Genomic DNA, 17,654 nt, shown 5'->3' on the forward strand with positions numbered 1-17,654 from the left:
CTATTGCTGCAGTGGAGCTTCCTGGAAATTCTTACCATCCACCCTTCCCTCTGCCAAGTTTCAGAAAAAGTGTTTTTGGCTTTCCACTTGTGTGCCGAGTGACACACACACAGGCCGCTGCCGGATTGCACAGCCCCGGCCTCGTACTTGTCAACTTTTCTAGGCTCTCTCTCCTTTCTGCTCTTTCCTTTCAATGATGGGAGGTGACAGAACACGTTTCTTCTTTTTTTTTTTTTTTGCAAAGTGTGCACAGCATACCTTCCCACTCCCTCTCACCCCTTCTCAAAGGGGTTATGGAGGCAGCATGTGGGGTCGCGTGGCGTAGCCTCTTTCTGGCCCTGCAGGATTGCTCTGAAGATTAGGTGAGTCTATACTTCTGAAGCCTGAAATGAAGACTGGCACGTGGTGAATATTCAATCATGCCGGCCATTATTATTTGCTATTTTTGTCAATACAGGAAACTGTCCAAGTACATTGTTACAGTGAAAAAAACAAACCCAAGGCTTAAAACTGTGGACCTTCATGGGGTCTGCACAAACGTTTTCTCATAAATGCATAGAGAATGTCTGAGAACACAAGGGGTTCTATTTGAGAAGTGGTACTGAGAGACGGAAGAGAGGCAGGTGACTTTCACTTTTACACCTAAGAACTGAGTTCTCATCATAGTTGATTTTTTTTTTACTCTGCATCTATATATTTTTGTAATAATAAAATTATAAACAATGGTTTAGAAAATCCATTGATACTATCTAGCATGCCTATTTTAAAGAACATAATGATTTCTGCATACTATTTTTCATAATTTTCTTCACTTTAAGTTTGGAGATAGCATATAGAAATTTTCTTGGGGTAAATAAACATATCTGCAATTCATTTGATTTTCACTTCTTTTGTTTATGTTATGTACAAAATAAAAGTTTTGAAACCACATGCTATTAGGATGCCAGTGTAATAAAATTACTCTACCTCTGTGTGTATATGTGGGGAGTTGTCTGGAATGCTGTTTACCCACCAAATATAAACAACGCATTTGGTTCATTTGTTGCTGACTTCATTGTACCTATAAGCAGTGCTTAAATTTTTTATAATGAGCATTTTTTATAAAAACAATTAAATCATTTTTACGATTTGAAGATGAGAGTATTGGTTCACTTTTCTAATTAGTAGTAAACAAAATACCTAGCCAATTTTCCCAGGGATTCAGGAAGTCTTACCATGATGAAGGCCAGTGGCTGTTTGCAGTGGTCTCTATCCATGAAAAAGGAGGCAAGTGCACTCAGTGGTGACTGAATCAGGATATAAGAAATGTTTTCAATGATTATAATCATTGGATATAATATAATCTGCCAAGGCCCTTCCTTTTTTTTTTTTTTTTACAAGTAGAGGTTCTTTGTTTAACTAAAAGATTTTGATTGGGTTAGTAGTTATCAAGTTTAAACAGCTGAAAATACTAAGTTCAGTACAAAGTAGACCATGAATGCTTTGATCATCATTTAAATACAATTCTTTCCTTTTTGCAGTGATTACACACCACTATCATTGATAAGATAAGAACACAAATCAGGAGAGAGAACTTTGAGTCCCCTAGTAAATACTTCATGAAGCCACGTGAGCATGCCAACTAGACTGTCACCTGCAGGAAAGACACATTTCCAAGGAGTAACTGTATTTTGCAATAGTGAGCACATCAAGCCCCTCAGGATATGATGATAATTGTTTTTGTACAAGAAAAAACAATTTTGAAGAAACCGGGACTAAACTGATTATTGACAGAGTCTTGACATCAGGAATGACAAACAGTGGCCCATGGGTCGAATCTGGCCTTCTGCCTAATTTTGCACATGACCAAGGAATATTTTTGACAATCTTTAATAATTTAAAAAAATTGAAAGTAAAGTAGCACCTCATGTGAAAAGGACATGATAATCAAATGTCCTATCCCTAAGTAAAGTTGTATGAAACACTGCACGCCATCCCATATACATATTGTCTACTGCCAGTTTTACACTAAAAGGACAAAGTCAAGGAGTTGTCGAGGAGCTGTGACAGAAACCCTGAAGCACATGGTGATCAAACAATGTACTATTTGATTCTCTATAGAAAAAGTTTGCTGCCCCTGCCTGACACTCAGAGAGCACTTATTTGTGTGCATGTCTCTTTGCTTGTTAATGGATAATGCTTTTGTGTTAGAAATACACCTGGCAATAGATATATACCTGTTCAGTATGATTCGAAGAAATGCACTGCTCCATAGTCTTCTACTTTCCTTACTCCCTTTCATTTTAAAGATTTATTTATTAATGCATACAAGAACTGGGGTACAGGCCAGAGGTATGGGGGGTGAGAGGATTCACTAGAGACAGAGTGGGGAACAGAATAGGCAGATCTACTGAAATACACTGCTGAGGGAAGCAGCAGGCAAGACAGGAGAGGTCTTCTGCGCCATGTGGGGAGCTCCATGGCCAGCCGGGGATCGAACTTGTGCTGCAGAAGCTGTGGATAGCTTCACAATGCTGTGCTTAATGCCTTGTGCCACCAGGGAGGCCCATTTTACTCCCTTTTTGAAATCAAGAAACTCGTTATGTGAGAAAAATTAGACTTGGGTGGGACCACGAGAGATATCAAGATAACAAGATGGAAAGGATCTTAACATTACCTCCAGAAGTTAAAGATGACTAACCTAATTTACAGCCCTAAAATAACAGTGCTGCTCTTGTATTCTAAGATTTAAATTATTTGTATTCAAAAAATCTTTGCAAGGAAAGCGTTTTGTTTTGTATTTTCACGTGACCTTTATACAACACAGTGCCAGATCAGATGGGCCATTTGTTGAGTGCCCCATCATGTTGAGCAGTTCTAATTGGTTTAAACTTGCATTTGACTGTCAATAGAATATGAACAATCGAACAGTAGGAAATACCTTTTAGTAGAGTGTCCAAATCTTGAATGGATCGCCCGCTCATCTGCTCTGACAGTTGGATTAATTAATATTTGTGGCTAACATTGGTTCTCTTATTACTACAATATATATGAAAATTTGAAATTAATATAAATGCCATATTGCTACCAGTAAAAAAAAAAAAATGTTAACAATAATACCATAAAGTTTTAGAACTGAATACGAGTTGTTTTGATTCAAAACCCCTGTTGTATATATGACTTCAGCTGTCACCCTCCTGTTTTGTTCTGTTTCAGAGGTTGAAGGCCGCCTTGACTCATCACCCCGCTGCCATGTCAAATGGGAATATGAACACCATGGGACACATGATGGACATGATGGGCTCCCGGCAGGACCAGACACCACACCATCACATGCACTCGCACCCGCATCAGCACCAGACACTGCCAGCCCATCACCCCTACCCGCACCAGCACCAGCACCCAGCGCACCATCCTCATCCGCAGCCCCATCACCAGCAGAACCACCCACATCATCACTCCCACTCCCACCTTCATGCACACCCAGCACATCACCAGACCTCGCCACACCCACCCCTGCACTCCGGCAACCAAGCACAGGTACACCTTTTCATGATCTCCTTCCCACTTCTTGTTAATAGAGCAAATTCTTACTTGGGAGTAGAAGGGAGGGGTGTCGCTGACAACAATCTGGGAAACTGTGTTCATTTCCCAGGAGGTAACGGCTACCCATAGGACCCTAGCAGATCTTAGTTTCCATAAAGATGGTAAATTTCAAGCCTCATCTCGAAGGATATATATAACCTTCAAGTTCTCTGAAATCTATTTTTGCAATGTGTTACAAACTTAGCCCTAATAAAGCAGTAAAAAGAGTAGGATTAGAAAAAATTTAAGCATGTGAAGAAAGAAGTGAATAAAGAATGAGAAAAACAAGTTAATTCTAATCATGGCTCTAGCTATGGTGCTTTTTAACATCATAGAGATTCTATTTTGGTCACCTGTAAAATGGAAGTTAAATACAATGGGCAATCGTCTGAGTAACAGAAGTTAAAAATCTAAACGGTAACAATTCTAGGCAGACAAAGAAGCTCGGTAATGAATGCGAGGGCCTAAGGTGCTGTGTAAATGGTGAAGAAAGGTGACTCATCCCACCCAATGTGAAATGCGTTGGAGGAGCAGACAGAGAGCCAAGTTCTGTAGATGATCAGTTCAAGAGAAAGGCCAAATCCCAGGGGTGGAGAGTCACCAGGAGTGGCTAGAAAGAAAGCCCGTATTTAGACTCAACAGAAAGAGGGTTGGGGGACCAGGCAGACGTTATGTCACCCAGGCCAAGAGAGGCGGGTCTGTGTACCCGAGTTTGCTTTAGTAAGTGGATAAAGGGCATGTCTAGGAGCATGGCTGGCCCTTGGATCTTCATGCAGGATGACCTCCATCAGTCCCCTCCGCCCATCCCATGTTGCCAGGTTCCATCCAGCTGGGTCAGGATGGTGTCTGAAATGTGGGCCCGCCAAATAACACTTATTCACTGTCTCCTGTATCGTGTTCCTCTGGGTGTCACACCAAACAGCTTTCAAGCTCTTGAACCCTCTCTCTTAACACATACCAAACCCAGATAGCCACCCATAAATGTGTCACTCACAAGCAACTCTCTAATCTATTCAGTAGATAAGCTAATTCTTTAGATGAGTTTACTTTTGCCAAGCTTCTTAGAAGTGTTCTGTATAGCAAATAAAAGTGCAGGCTTCGGAGTCAGAAAACTCTAATTTCCCCCCCACACACCTTCCTTGCCCTGTGGTCACTCTATTAACTCTATTAACTGTGGTCACTCTATTAACTTTCCTCAGTATTCCCATCTGCCAGATGGGATAATGAAAGACTCATAGACTTTGATAAGTATTAAATAAGAGACTATAAAGCACAGTTTTCAATACTTGTTAGCCATGATCAATTCCAAATAGGTATAATAGAAGTTTAGCAAGTAGTTTAGCAATAAAATGTTTCCCAAAGCACCTTTGTAGCCATCTGCTATAGTAGTAGGACATGAATTTAGAAGAAACTACAAATGATAGGCAAATATATTGACATGTGTACATATTTTTTAAGGAAAGGGATAGTATCAAATTTTGGTTGCCTTTTGGGCAAGTTACTTCACAGTCAAGTTTAACAGTTCATTGACTATAAAAGCTATTCATTAGGTAATTACCAATTAGCCAAATGCCCTCCATTTCAAGTCAGTAAGTGGCCAATTGTATATGCAATTAGTTAATTGCTATTATAATTAGCGGTACAAACAATTGCTTTTTTATCCTATATCAAAAAGGAAAAAAGTCCAGGTGGGTCTTGTTAATATTTGAACAAGATCATTTAGACAGTATGCAAAATGTTGCTCTTATACCATATTAACTTGGTTGGTTACTGAGATAGTGTCATGTTGCTTAAGTGTATGATCATCCGTAGAGTAGGAATAGAGGTTTATTTTAGGTCTTTTCAACTCTGAGATTCTAAGGTGACTTGGCATAAATTATGTATTTTTGAAATCACAATTAATTATTTTGGATCATAATTTTCAGTGTATCTATGTCCACAGAATTTCATTTTAAAAATAAAACTGTAAGTAACAATAAACACCAAGAACACCAATTATGATCTTAGGGTTGCATTTGAATTTCTCCTGACTTTTTGTGATTCTCTTGCATATAAGTATGTGATTTCAGAGTCCTGGTGTCACTTCCTGGTCACCAGGAATTTCTCTTAAACAAATCAAATCTCGAATCCTGAATCTGGACTGAATGTGAAACCATGACATCATTTACCTCCTTGGGTGAAGGCACAGAAAAGCTTCAGGGAAAAAGGTTGGTTGAAGTTAAGGGAAGAGGCTTTAGGTTGAAGTTAAAGGAAGAGGCTTTAGTGTGGAGATAGAGATTTAGCCTCCTGAAGAGTCCTGTAGAAAGCTGGATATAAGAAATCACTAATTCACACACACAAAAAAAAAAGAAAGGCAGAAAGAACCAAGTTAGCACATTCCCTCCTAATGCTCTGCTTTATAGCAGTTAGCTCAGGGGTTAGCATCTGAAATGACAAGTGTTAAATCTTTGCCAGTAACAAGGATTACATCTTCCACAGTCCCTCTGGTGAATAAGAACTTAGACAATTAATTTTGTTATCCCTGTGTGATTGGGAGGAAAGGAATCAGCAATAAACAGTTTTTAAAAATGTCTTTACTTTAAATAAAATTACTGAGATACATTCCAACCTCAGTTCTGAGCTGATTCTTTTACAGTTAGTCATATAAAGTTTGGTAGAGTTTAGAATTAAAGTATATCACTATCAGTTAGCTCATGTCAAACAGTAGTCATTATTAGTGCAATTACAGTCATTCTGATTGATTTCAAGCAGAGGGTTGAAATGTTGTAGAAAGGTTGCTGGGTTTTTCATTTTAAAAACTTTTTGCCTGTTATTTCTGCAGGTTAAATGTCTCTTGTAAAACAGCTTTATAGGTATTACAGCCATAAGCCTGAGTGACTGAGAAATGGAAGGGGAAAAAACACCCTTTATTGAGAATGAAGAAGGAGAAGGTGTACAGTGCATTAGGGAAAGCATTAGTGTCCAGACACATAAAGAGTTGGTTGTAGAAATTTGACTAGGTGCTGTGTGTCTGCCTCATGAAGGGAAATAAAGCTGTATGTGTGGGAGTCTCCAAAACCTTCGATGTTCTGAGCCCCAAGCAGACCTGACAAGGAATCCATAAGCATAGTAAAACATTTTAATAAAGTGCTTTGCCACTCCTAGGATTTCCTTATAATGTGTGGTTTACAAGGATGCCCCACCGTCCTTCCCCAGCACAGAGCTCTGAGGAGCAGGTAGACCCATCTGGAATTTGCAGGTCAAGCCAGTCTTTTGTGCTAAGAACTGGGAAATAGTGAAAACAGGATGTCCCTTTCTGGGTGTCTCAGGGCTCTTTGACAGACGCACAGTGGCAGCTTGTCCCTGAGGTGTGTTCTAGAAACATGCTTTGAAGCCATGAGAATGAAAGGCGCTCACAACCCGCCCAGGAAATTTCTGCAAGTGACGGCAGTCTCATCAATATTGTTACAATAACACTGACCTGTCTTTTTTCACCTATTGCTATCCATTGGCAGTTCACATTTTTTAAATGCATCTTAAGGGGGGGGAAAGTATTTCCTCTCATGATTCAGTCAAGCCCCTCTGTCAGGGAAAAATCTACTTGACTCTCATTTCACAAGTCGCTCCTATATCCTGCTAAAACATCATAGAATATAGCTGAGTGCCACTTTATTTTCCCCCCAGGAGTGTGATTTCACTGTTTACTTCATTCTTAGAAAACAGGTTTGATAAGCACTCTAGGGCAATGACTCTCCGCATTGAGTTTCAGCACTTGCCTGGGTTTCTTCCCTCTCCCCTCACCATTCCCTCTTTTGCAGCAGGTTTCACCAGCCACACAACAGATGCAGCCAACCCAGACAATACAGCCACCCCAGCCCACAGGGGGGCGTCGGCGGAGGGTGGTGGATGAGGATCCTGACGAGAGGCGGAGGAAATTTCTGGAACGGAACCGGGCAGCTGCCACTCGCTGCAGACAGAAGAGGAAGGTCTGGGTGATGTCACTGGAAAAGAAAGCAGAAGAACTCACCCAGACAAACATGCAACTTCAGGTGCAGGCCACTGTCTCTTTCCCGGGACTCAAAGGCCCTGTGTACAGCTGGCATTTCCTGCCCCGGCAAACACTTGTTGACCTAAGCCTTAATACCACATGGTATAGCCCACGGGGCAACTGCAGGCCTCCTCAAGCTTGGCTACTGCCAGGACATCTACAAACAAAACAAACCACTCAGTGTTAAATCTGTCTGTCTACCAAGCTCTGAGGAGGGAGAACCTGCCCAGCTAAGTCTCAGGGCTGGGAGCACAGGCTTTGTTCTGAGGCTCAAACCCTGGCTCAGCAATTACCTCTGTGTTTAACCTTTCCTGCTCTCAGTTTCCTCATCCACAGAATGGGAGCAATAACCTCACAGAGTTGTTGGGAGGAGTAAGTGAACTAATGTGTACAAAACAGTTTGCACAGTGCCTGGCACCTAATGAATCTTCAATTAAAAAGCTGTTCTTTATATTCACCAGGTGAGGGGGCTGTTCCGGCTTACACGGATTCACTGTTGTTGAGTGGAGGAAAGAAAGATTTCTGGTTATTATTTTGCTCTATAAGAAAAGGCAGCTTCCATCTCATTTTCAAAATCGACAAGATTTGCATCTTGCATCAAGACTTTCGTTTTTCATAGGCAGTTCATTCAGGGACATTTTATAACAAGGCCACTTCTGGGAGTGAGAGAAGGGGAGGAAACGCCAGTCTCGTGGGCCTCTCCACAGACTTCATGCCATACAAATGATGCAGTTGAAGGCACTTGTTCTAACACAAAAAGGAATCCACAGCTTGCCAGCAGAAAAAAAGGCAACTAGATGGATCTGTGACAAGCACTGGGGCTGGTTGGGGGCGCGGGGCTGGGGAGTGGGTAGCAGTAAGCATTGTGGGTTATAAGCGAGAGCTTCCTGGAGCAGAGAGAATGGCTAAAAAGTGGAGGGTCAGAAGGGAAGATTGCCCCAAGTGGGAGGATCTGCTCCATGATATTTCATAGGTCACCTTCCCCTTCCCCTACCTGGTTCTCTGCACATCCTTAAAAAGAAGCAATTAAGATGCCAGCCCCCAAAATCTGTGTATGTTCAATTCCCTGCAATAGAAATGATCTTGGGGCATGCAGTGTTAAGTTAAATGTATCCAAGGAAAGTTTGGGGTATACATGGGCTGAGCTTTATAATTTAGGGAAGTGCACTTTTTCCTCTAAAGATATAGAGGAAATAAGATAACATGCTCCCATTACCATTTATGCTGTCGGAAGGTGGGAGCTGTCTTATTACCCTCTGCCCCACCACCTGCCCCCCATTTCTAATATGTGTCTGGCATGGTGAGCTCCTTGTCCACACTCAATATGTGTTTGTTGAGAAACAGGGGAGCTCCCATCTCAAGTGTCCAAGAACTGGCTTCCTGACCAAGTGGCAAGGAAGCAACTGGGCAAGTCAATCCATCAAGGGATGGCTGGACTCAGCACCTCGACAACATGCCAACTTGAAAGTCTGTCATTCTAGAACCTGGCAGGCACAGTAGTATGCAAGAAATTCTCAGATAGAACATGGATAAGTGCTTTGAATATGAATAATCCTAATTTTTATTTTATGTGTGTTGAAAACTGCAGTTAGAACATCAAACCTTCCAGTTTCATAGATATCATTGGTAAGGATATGTCTAAATGATTAAAAATGAGTTAATTTGTACAAATAGATTAAGTAAATGCAAATTCTGGTGTATATGGACCTGGCAAATATTATAGTAGTAGGTCTATAATGAGCAAAGTGTGGGGATCCCTGGAACTTGCTACCGGTTCTGAGGTCTATAAGATAAACTTGAAAATGTGCAGTTTTCTCAATCTTGGCACTATTGATTTAGGGGCTTAACAATTCTTTGTGGTATCCCATGCATTGTAAGCTATTGAGCACTATCCTTGACCTCTACCCACTCAATGTGAGCAGTATCCTGAGCCTACTCCCCAGTTGTGACAGCTGAAGTCTCCAGACTGTAGTCGCCAACTGATATGTCCCTGGGGAGGAGGGAAAGCTCGGGGGACAGAATCATCCCTGGTTTAAAACCACTGCCTTAAATGAAGGAGCCAGGAAAGACCAGCTGATATACATCCAATGCCAACAAATTATCGTAAAATCAGTTTTAACTAAAATGAGTCCTTGCAGAATTACTCCTGGGCATTGACCATGGTTCTAAAAAATAGAAATGAGGAGGGGGTCATTGCAAAGAGCCAGCAAAAGCATAGATGCCACTGACTTTGAGGTCAGCTGCATGTCATGGCTCATCATGTAATAAAAAATAGGCTTACTGATTACCACTTTTATGAAATACAGAAGGCAAATTTGTCCTTTACTCGATCTTCATTAGTTAATTTTCACTTCTCTTTAGAGCCAAAATGGCTAAGGCAAAGAAATACCAGAACCCTTGCTCCTGAAAACCTAAAAAAATTCTGTAGGGGCTATACAACAGATACCAAGATTTTTGGTTGGTAAAGTAGTGCCCAAGGAAGGAACTGTTTCTGAAAAGACTGAATTGTTAATATTTTCCAACCTCTGCTTGGCCTCAGAGGGACAGAAGCCACAACCACTCGGTGTGTTCTGGGATGCTCAGCACTTCGCATCATACCTGGTGATGCTGAATAGGTGTTACCTCTGATTCTGCTACCTCTGAATGACCCTTTCCCTCTCACTGGACCCTTGTCAAAAGAAAAAGGTGTCTCTCTTGAGGCTGGCCCAGTGAGCCAAATTTTAAGTCAACAGAAATAGAAGGTGCTAAGCAAACAAACTCCAGCCAAACGGAATACCCAGGGTCTGGATGGCCAGCTGCCACTTTTGAGTTGTTTTCCAGCATAGACCCTTCTAGCTGGGCTTTAGAGTTCCAGATTGGAAAAACCAGACCTAAGAAAAAAAAATCAAACCCCCAGACTTCATTTCCTCGTCTCACAACAAATCTCTACCCAAGAGGTCAACACAGGTATAGGAATTAAGGGAAATGTGAAAAACCACCCAATCTGATTTTTTACACTGAAGTCCGGGGACTTGAGGGAGTCTTCCCCAAAGAAACACAACCCACAAGTGTCAGGATGAGGACCCACACAATTCCTTTGTCCGAACCCATGCTCTGTGACCTTCATTCTCGAAAGTTCTTCAACTAAAGGAATTCACATTCTTTTTCTGACAGAGTGGCTAGGAAAGCTCTAAATCCATCCACGGCTGATGTAGTGCTCAGTGGATCATTTGTGTTCCATAGATGATATGGAAATCATCTGGTCACTCATGGAAATAATTGCTTTTCTTTTTGAGTGCAAAGACACATGGCCTAAGTCGCTGCTGAAATTTTAGACACACGAGTCCAGGTTTGGGACTTGGCAAGAGAAAAGGCCAGATGGGAACTGTTGTTTGACAAATTGAAAGTTCTTTGTTTTAGAATGAACCAAACCTGGCCTCAGCTAATCTACACACATGCACAGAAGTGTGTGTGGTGGGGGAGGGACTCTGTATTGCAGGACCCATTTCGATAATTATTTTTTTGGCAGAGACTATTGCTTACATCGAAAAACATTCTGGGTTTATCATATAACAAAATGACATCTCCAAAGCCAAAAACTGCAAATGTGGCTATTAGGGACTTCTTGGAGTGTTTGTTTAAAGTATGTTATTGTAGTATTGAATGTCTCTACAGAGGTGCTGCCTCAGCCCAAGGCAACCTTGTGAGCTTAAGAACAGATCCATCTAACTACATCCATCCTCTCACAATCCCCGTTGAAATGGCTAACTACTTCAGAGTAGCAAACCCAAACTAGTTTGGAAAAACAAAAAGACTAAGGGTTGATCCAGTAACAGAATCAATACTGATTATTAAAAGTTTGCTTTTGTAAAGTGCTTTTATATGAGGGCCTAGAACTATTATTATAACATACCCACGGGAGTTAGAAAAATTGTGATTTGCTTCAATTCATAAAACAAGGTAATTCAGAGTAAGAAAATGCCTCTAGAAGTCCTGGTTTTTATTTCCCTACTAGAGCTGCAGGCCACATTTGATTTCTTTCAAGCATTTTGAAACATTTGCTATCTGGTTGTTCTCTTCCAAAATGAATTCAAGGTGATTCTACTTATGTTACCTTGAAAAGGATTTTTATTTAAAATATAGTCTTGTGTTTGTGTGTTTCCTACATCAATCAGCTTATCAATATGGAATCTTTAAGATGATTATGCATGTGCACAGCACATGATTTATTCCTCTCTCTCTAAGGCAGATTCTTAACCTCTCCTAAGCCAAAGGCTCCCTTATAGACTGATGAAGACTCTCTCAACAGTATGGAAACAAAAATTGTGCTAAAATGAAATGATACATATTGCTTTGGAATCTGCCTTGATAAGATTTCTTAGTACAGAAAGGGCTAAAACTGGCTCCCTTATATAAAATATAAAACTTGAAATAAAAGCATCTTTGAGAATACCAAAAATGTTAACTAATGCATAAAAATGAAGATTGAGTCCTTCCTTAGAGAAGTACATTATTCTATAAATTAGTTTTCTCAATAGAAGGTAGCACAGAAATAGTCATAGCATTAAAGAAAAAAAGTATTTTGGTGGAAAGAACTTAGAAAACTACTCTAACCCTCGTTTTACAATTGTTTGGGTGACAAGTTGGAAACCCAACCCTATTTTCTCCATTTCCACTTTCAAGTTCCTTTTTCTGCTGGAGGCAGAATTTCCTGTGAATTTCTGTTGCATTTGTGCCTATCAGACTTTTATTTCATCCTTATCAGCATCATAGTTACGTGTACATGATTTAAAAAAGAGGCTGATTATTTATGTCCGTGGAGGATCTGATTTGGTATTCAGTGTTCAGTCATAACATAGCTAAATTACATAATTATTAACACATTAAGAAATATATCCATATTCACAATATCTTTAAAATGATGGTCAGTTGTCACATTTCTACATTTTTTAAAATTTATTTTTAATTTATTTTCTTGCATCATTGTTCTCCCCTCAAGTGTAGTCCTCATATTTCTCCCACTACCATATCATCCATGAACCATCACCATAGTCCCTTGTGCTCATCCCTTTCGTCTTCTGACCCTCTCCTGCCCCCTCCCTTGCTGTTTGCCTCAAGTCTATGGTCAGCTTGCAAGTTTTGCCTTTTTTTCCTGACCCTTTGTTCAGTTTTCCTATGCTCCACTTATAAGTGAAACCATTCAATATTTTCTTCCTCCTTCTGGCTTATTTCGCTGAGCATGATCTCTTCCAGCTCCATCCATGTTGCTGCAAATGGCCCGAGTTTCTTTTTTGATTGCTGAGTAGTATTCCATTGTGTATACATACCACATTTCTGAGACCCCGCCAGCCCCAGCCCAGTCTGGTGAGAAGTGGGACATACCCCTGTGGAAGAACATAGTTTCTATGTAGAAACTATGCAGAAAAGGTGGCTAGATTAAAATTTTTTACCTATCCTTACAAGACTCAGAGCCTCAGTTTCTAAACTGGTATATTAAGAAAACACTTTGCTATCCACAAAGGCCACTGATATTATTACTTTGTGTCAAACTTTTGTTCTAGCACCACACATGCTACTCATCCTGATAATTGGTGCTATTTTATTTTGGCCTCTCATTCAAGCAACAGGTTTATTATGAAATGATTTGGGGTGTGCCAAGAACTATAGGCAGTTAGCTCCTGTAGAAACCCAGAGAATATATTCCAAGTGTTTCTTAAGGAAGGGGCAGTGAACCTTTTGTACCTGGGAATCAAACACTGCCTAGAAAAGAGTGACTGTTTCAGGACCAAATGGGGCAAGAAACGCAGACTAAACTCTCCAAGATGGCCCCCAAACAGGAATTTTTTTTCCTCCAGAACTAAAAAATAGCAAATTTTGTTTTAAATACTTACCTTGTTTGTTATTTCCTAGGTCAAAGTAGAAAAAGGTGGGTAGATTAAAAATTGGAACTTGACTCCATTTTTTAAGACTCATTTTCTGCATTATCTGCAGCTGAGAGTGTCTCCTTAGGCTGCTGATGCCTCACAGTTGTGATTTAGGAAGGGTGTTATTTCTATAGTCCAAATGCAAATAAAATGATAATATGGTATTTCATCCTGAAACAACAACAAAAAAACTCACAATCCTTTTTTGTTTTGTTTTTGTTTGTTTTGCTTTTAACAGGGATTGCCTTTTATATTATGGTCTAAAAGTGACTTTCTTTTAAACATGCTATTTTAAGCAGCTAGGGAGCTGGGGAAAGCAAGGAAGGCAATCTGAAATGGGCATAAAATCAGAAAGGAAAGTGTATTTAAGGCTAAATAAATTATCCTATAAATAAAGTTATCCCACTGAGCTCGAATTGACAACGGTGACTTTTAGCTTTGACAGAATCCCTTATCAATCACAGTTATTTGAAGGCAGAAAGTGTGATGCTCTTTCCTGAATGTTCTCAGATTTAAGTGCAATTTTCCTCTGCAATTAAGTGATTTATTCATCATTAGTGCTAATTTCTCAGATAGGCATTTTTATTTTGTATTTTTTTCATGTGGAGGAGAAAAAGAAAACATTTTGCATGTGATATTTTAATTATGTTGTATGTAATTCAGCATGCAGTTCCTTATAATCTATTTTTCAAATGAATTTGAAAATGAGAAGTATTTATTCTGTGAAACAGGTTTCAAAAAAAAAAAAAGACTTTTCAAATTAACTTCTAGAATCCCAAACTTACTTTCCTAGGTGATAAATACATGCCTGAAAGACCAAGTTCATATAGAAAGTGTAGCTACACTTAATGACAGCAATGTTTAAAACGTCCTTTTCTATATGTTAGCTTTTTAAAAGTCTCCAACTTGTGGAATATAATGCCTGGCAGCCACAAATGAACACTAACCAGAGAAAGGGTGTTTTTCAAACAACTGCAAAATGGCTTATTTGAGATCATTCTAGGTTTACAGTTTACTTTTATCAAGTGGATGCACCTGAAGCCAACCATCTAGTCTCCATTTACACTGGTAAACAAGGGGTGCCAAGTACATTTTTTTTTACAAAACTATGAACCTGTTTGTGAATTACTACAGAAAGTGGATATTCAGGGCATTTTCCTAAGTCAACAGGAAAAAATACACACAAAATCCACAACACTCTGATATTTGGGAAGGAAAGAGTTTATAAACTGAAATTAGCCTATCTAGTTAATGAATCAATCAAATTAATTCAATCTGCCCAAAACTTCATTGTCCCTTGTCTCCCTGGACTGACTCATCCCACCTGGCGAGTATTAATAATTGTTACACAGGTTTCCATGCTTCCTGCTAAATGGACATCACGCAGAGAAAAGTGCTCTGCTGAGTTATAGCTCACTTAGCACTTGTTTGGGGGAAATCTGATGGTAGATTAGTCATTTCATTAGCAGCCGCTAATCCTACCACACAAGTCTTCCCAATACATGCCTCACATAATTCATCTTCTCTTCTTACTGAATGTCAACTGAGCTTGTAAGACAGTGCAGGTGATCACTATGGTAGCTAAATTTATTGAGTGTTTAATATGTGTTAGGCATTGGTCTAAGAGTTTTCATTTAATCCTCACAACCATAGAACTTTGCACTCTTTATCCTCATGAATAAGGTTACTGATGCTCTGCTGGGTTGCGGTAGCTGTCTGGGAGCACAGTAACTGTAAAGTGGGGTTCCCACCCAAGTAACTCAGCTCTAGAGTCCAACTCAAGGGTGTGATCTGCCCTTATGGTAGGATTCAGCTTTTGAGTTAAAATCTGGTCTCTTCAGAAAGCTCCTGGTAAATGTGAGGGCCAAACCAAGAGCCCATTGCAAATGTTCAAGTGAACCTGACTAAATAATATTCTTAATATCATTCAGACATAACACAAAAGAAAAGTTTGTTCCTGTCATTGTTCACAGTGTCTGGGACTGTGGGTTGGTCTTCTCAACATGACCTTGGTATGTCTCTTTCCAGAATGAAGTGTCTATGTTGAAAAACGAGGTGGCACAGCTGAAACAATTGTTGTTAACGCATAAAGACTGTCCAATAACAGCCATGCAGAAAGAATCACAAGGATATCTAAGTAAGTCACTGACTTTTTGCTTTTTTAGCGTCCAATTTTTTGCCACTAATTTTGCATTGGATTTTATTGAAAGGGCAGAAGTACAGATTGCACACCTAGGCAGCTATCATACTAGAATTCTTGAGTGGCTGCCAGACTGTTGTACCAGGAGGAATCTTTCCTTTCTGACCCCTGCCCACCACCATCCCACCATTACCTCCTGATAAGATTCTGGCTAGTCTTTCCCTGGCATTCCACATTGTAAAATCCTACTATATTCCAATTCTGCAGCTAGTGGGAAAATGGACTGCTGGAGCCCAATTACCAGTGGGGTAGCAGTCTTCTAGAGAAATCCATGGGCTGGGCTACAGGCATTGGGATTCACTCCAATGGGAATCCCACCCAATGCCTCAGGATATGCTGCATGTGATTCACTGGGCTGGAGAGCTAGTAACCTTGTCTTGGTTTACCAGTATGTAAAGTAGATCCCTTTTGTAGATTCCCATTTCTGTAGCCAAAATATCAATAGGTTAAATGCTAGTTGAGTAGGGGGTGGTGGGAGGAGCAGGGATTCATGGCTGAAGGTCAATTTATTTTCAAATAATTTTTTAGATTGAGCAACCCAGATTCTCCCACCACATGTGAGTATTTTTCCACATTTGATATATGGATGGTTATTTGACAATACAAGATGGGGACATTCACATACCAAGACTACAACACAGCAAATCATTTTGCTGATATAGAAAGCATGGCTTTGCTTGTAGCTATAAAGTGGGAAGGCATAGCTTTGTGACAACAGTTTAAAACATTTTGAAATTAACCTCCAGGAGGAAATGTGTGAGACTCTTCTATTTCTAGTAAATGCCTAGGAATATTTTTCTGAGCGGTTCACGGGTCCACCCAAGAAAGCTATATTGGTGTGTGTGTATGTGTGTTTTTTCCTAGGTCCAGAGAGTAGCCCGCCTGCGAGCCCCGTCCCTGCTTGCTCTCAGCAGCAAGTCATCCAACATAACACCATCACTACTTCCTCGGCAGTCAGCGAGGTGGTAGGAAGCTCCACCCTCAGTCAGCTCACCACCCACAGAACAGACCTGAATCCGATTCTTTAAAATCCACGGGTCAGACCTTGCCTCCAAGAAGAGCTGTCGCGTACCATGCGTCCTTTCTTTTAAGGGCATTTTTAGAATTAACTCAGATCTGGAAGACTCCTCAGCCCTTCAAAGACTGGCTTTCATTTTTATAGTTATTATGGAAATGTTGTCTTTTATACTTGGTTATATAAGAAAAAAGGGAGTTATGCAATTAATAGCTATCAGCTTGGGAAATGCTTTGGTGCTTTTCTCCAATTTTCTGGTACCACTTACTTGTTTATAAACTGAACTTTCTGTATATAGTCATGGTTTCATTCTTATCAGTCCAACCCTTTGCCTGAAACATTGACTCTTGTTAAACCGCAGCTTTTAGCCAAAATGAGGCATACCTAGATGTCAAGTAAACAGATCCAAGGTAACTGGGTGAGAAATTGAAGGCATCATAACACGCGTTGAGTGTGTGCTGTGATGTCACCAGAATCCCAGATAATCACAGAGCCTTTTCCCCTCTTATTATAAAAGATTATAAGATCCACTGATGTCCAAATAGAACCACCAAACATCTCACCACCTCTCCTCCTCCTCTCGGGCCACCTTCTCCATGTCCAGTTCCACTCTCCATTTCCTCTTTTTCTTGGACTCCCTGTTTACTCTTCAGTAGAACTTTCTTTTGTCTTATTTTACCCCATTAGCATTGCATGTCAAGAAGAAAATAATGTTTAGTGGGAAAAAAAGCAAACCTGAAAAATGTGGACCTAACCATTGCTTCCCTTGCCTGTGACCCACAGCTGGAGTTCATTCAACTCTTGCTTTTTATAAAATAGTAACCAGGAGATGCTTAATGTGCCTGATTTAATGTTTTTAATATCAGAGCAAATAAAAGGTGGCTTAGACATAGGTGAAGCGTTGTTGAATGCCAGCTGTCGGGATACTAGGGAAGAGAGCTTTGT

At 40.2% G+C, this 17,654-nt stretch overlaps 1 protein-coding gene across 4 annotated transcripts in view; it reads left to right on the forward strand.

The window, feature by feature from the left end:
• The window catches only part of CREB5 (cAMP responsive element binding protein 5), a 122,557-nt gene extending 105,131 nt beyond the window's left edge, over positions 1–17,426 (forward strand). The window contains exons 4-7 of one of the 4 annotated variants that reach the window (XM_037509717.1): positions 3,196–3,519; positions 7,365–7,592; positions 15,523–15,631; positions 16,559–17,426. In XM_037509717.1, coding sequence (XP_037365614.1) covers positions 3,196–3,519; positions 7,365–7,592; positions 15,523–15,631; positions 16,559–16,722 — 825 coding nt within the window. In that variant the 3' untranslated portion in view covers positions 16,723–17,426. Of the gene's footprint in view, positions 1–3,195; positions 3,520–7,361; positions 7,593–15,522; positions 16,184–16,558 lie in introns of those variants that run through there. The other 3 variants (XM_037509713.2, XM_054692440.1, XM_054692441.1) reach the window with 3 other exon arrangements.
• The last annotated feature ends 228 nt before the right edge of the window (positions 17,427–17,654 follow it).

Source organism: Talpa occidentalis, unplaced genomic scaffold (genome assembly GCF_014898055.3).
Source record: "Talpa occidentalis isolate TD23 unplaced genomic scaffold, MPIMG_talOcc4v2.1, whole genome shotgun sequence".
NCBI classification, from domain to species: Eukaryota; Metazoa; Chordata; class Mammalia; order Eulipotyphla; family Talpidae; genus Talpa; species Talpa occidentalis.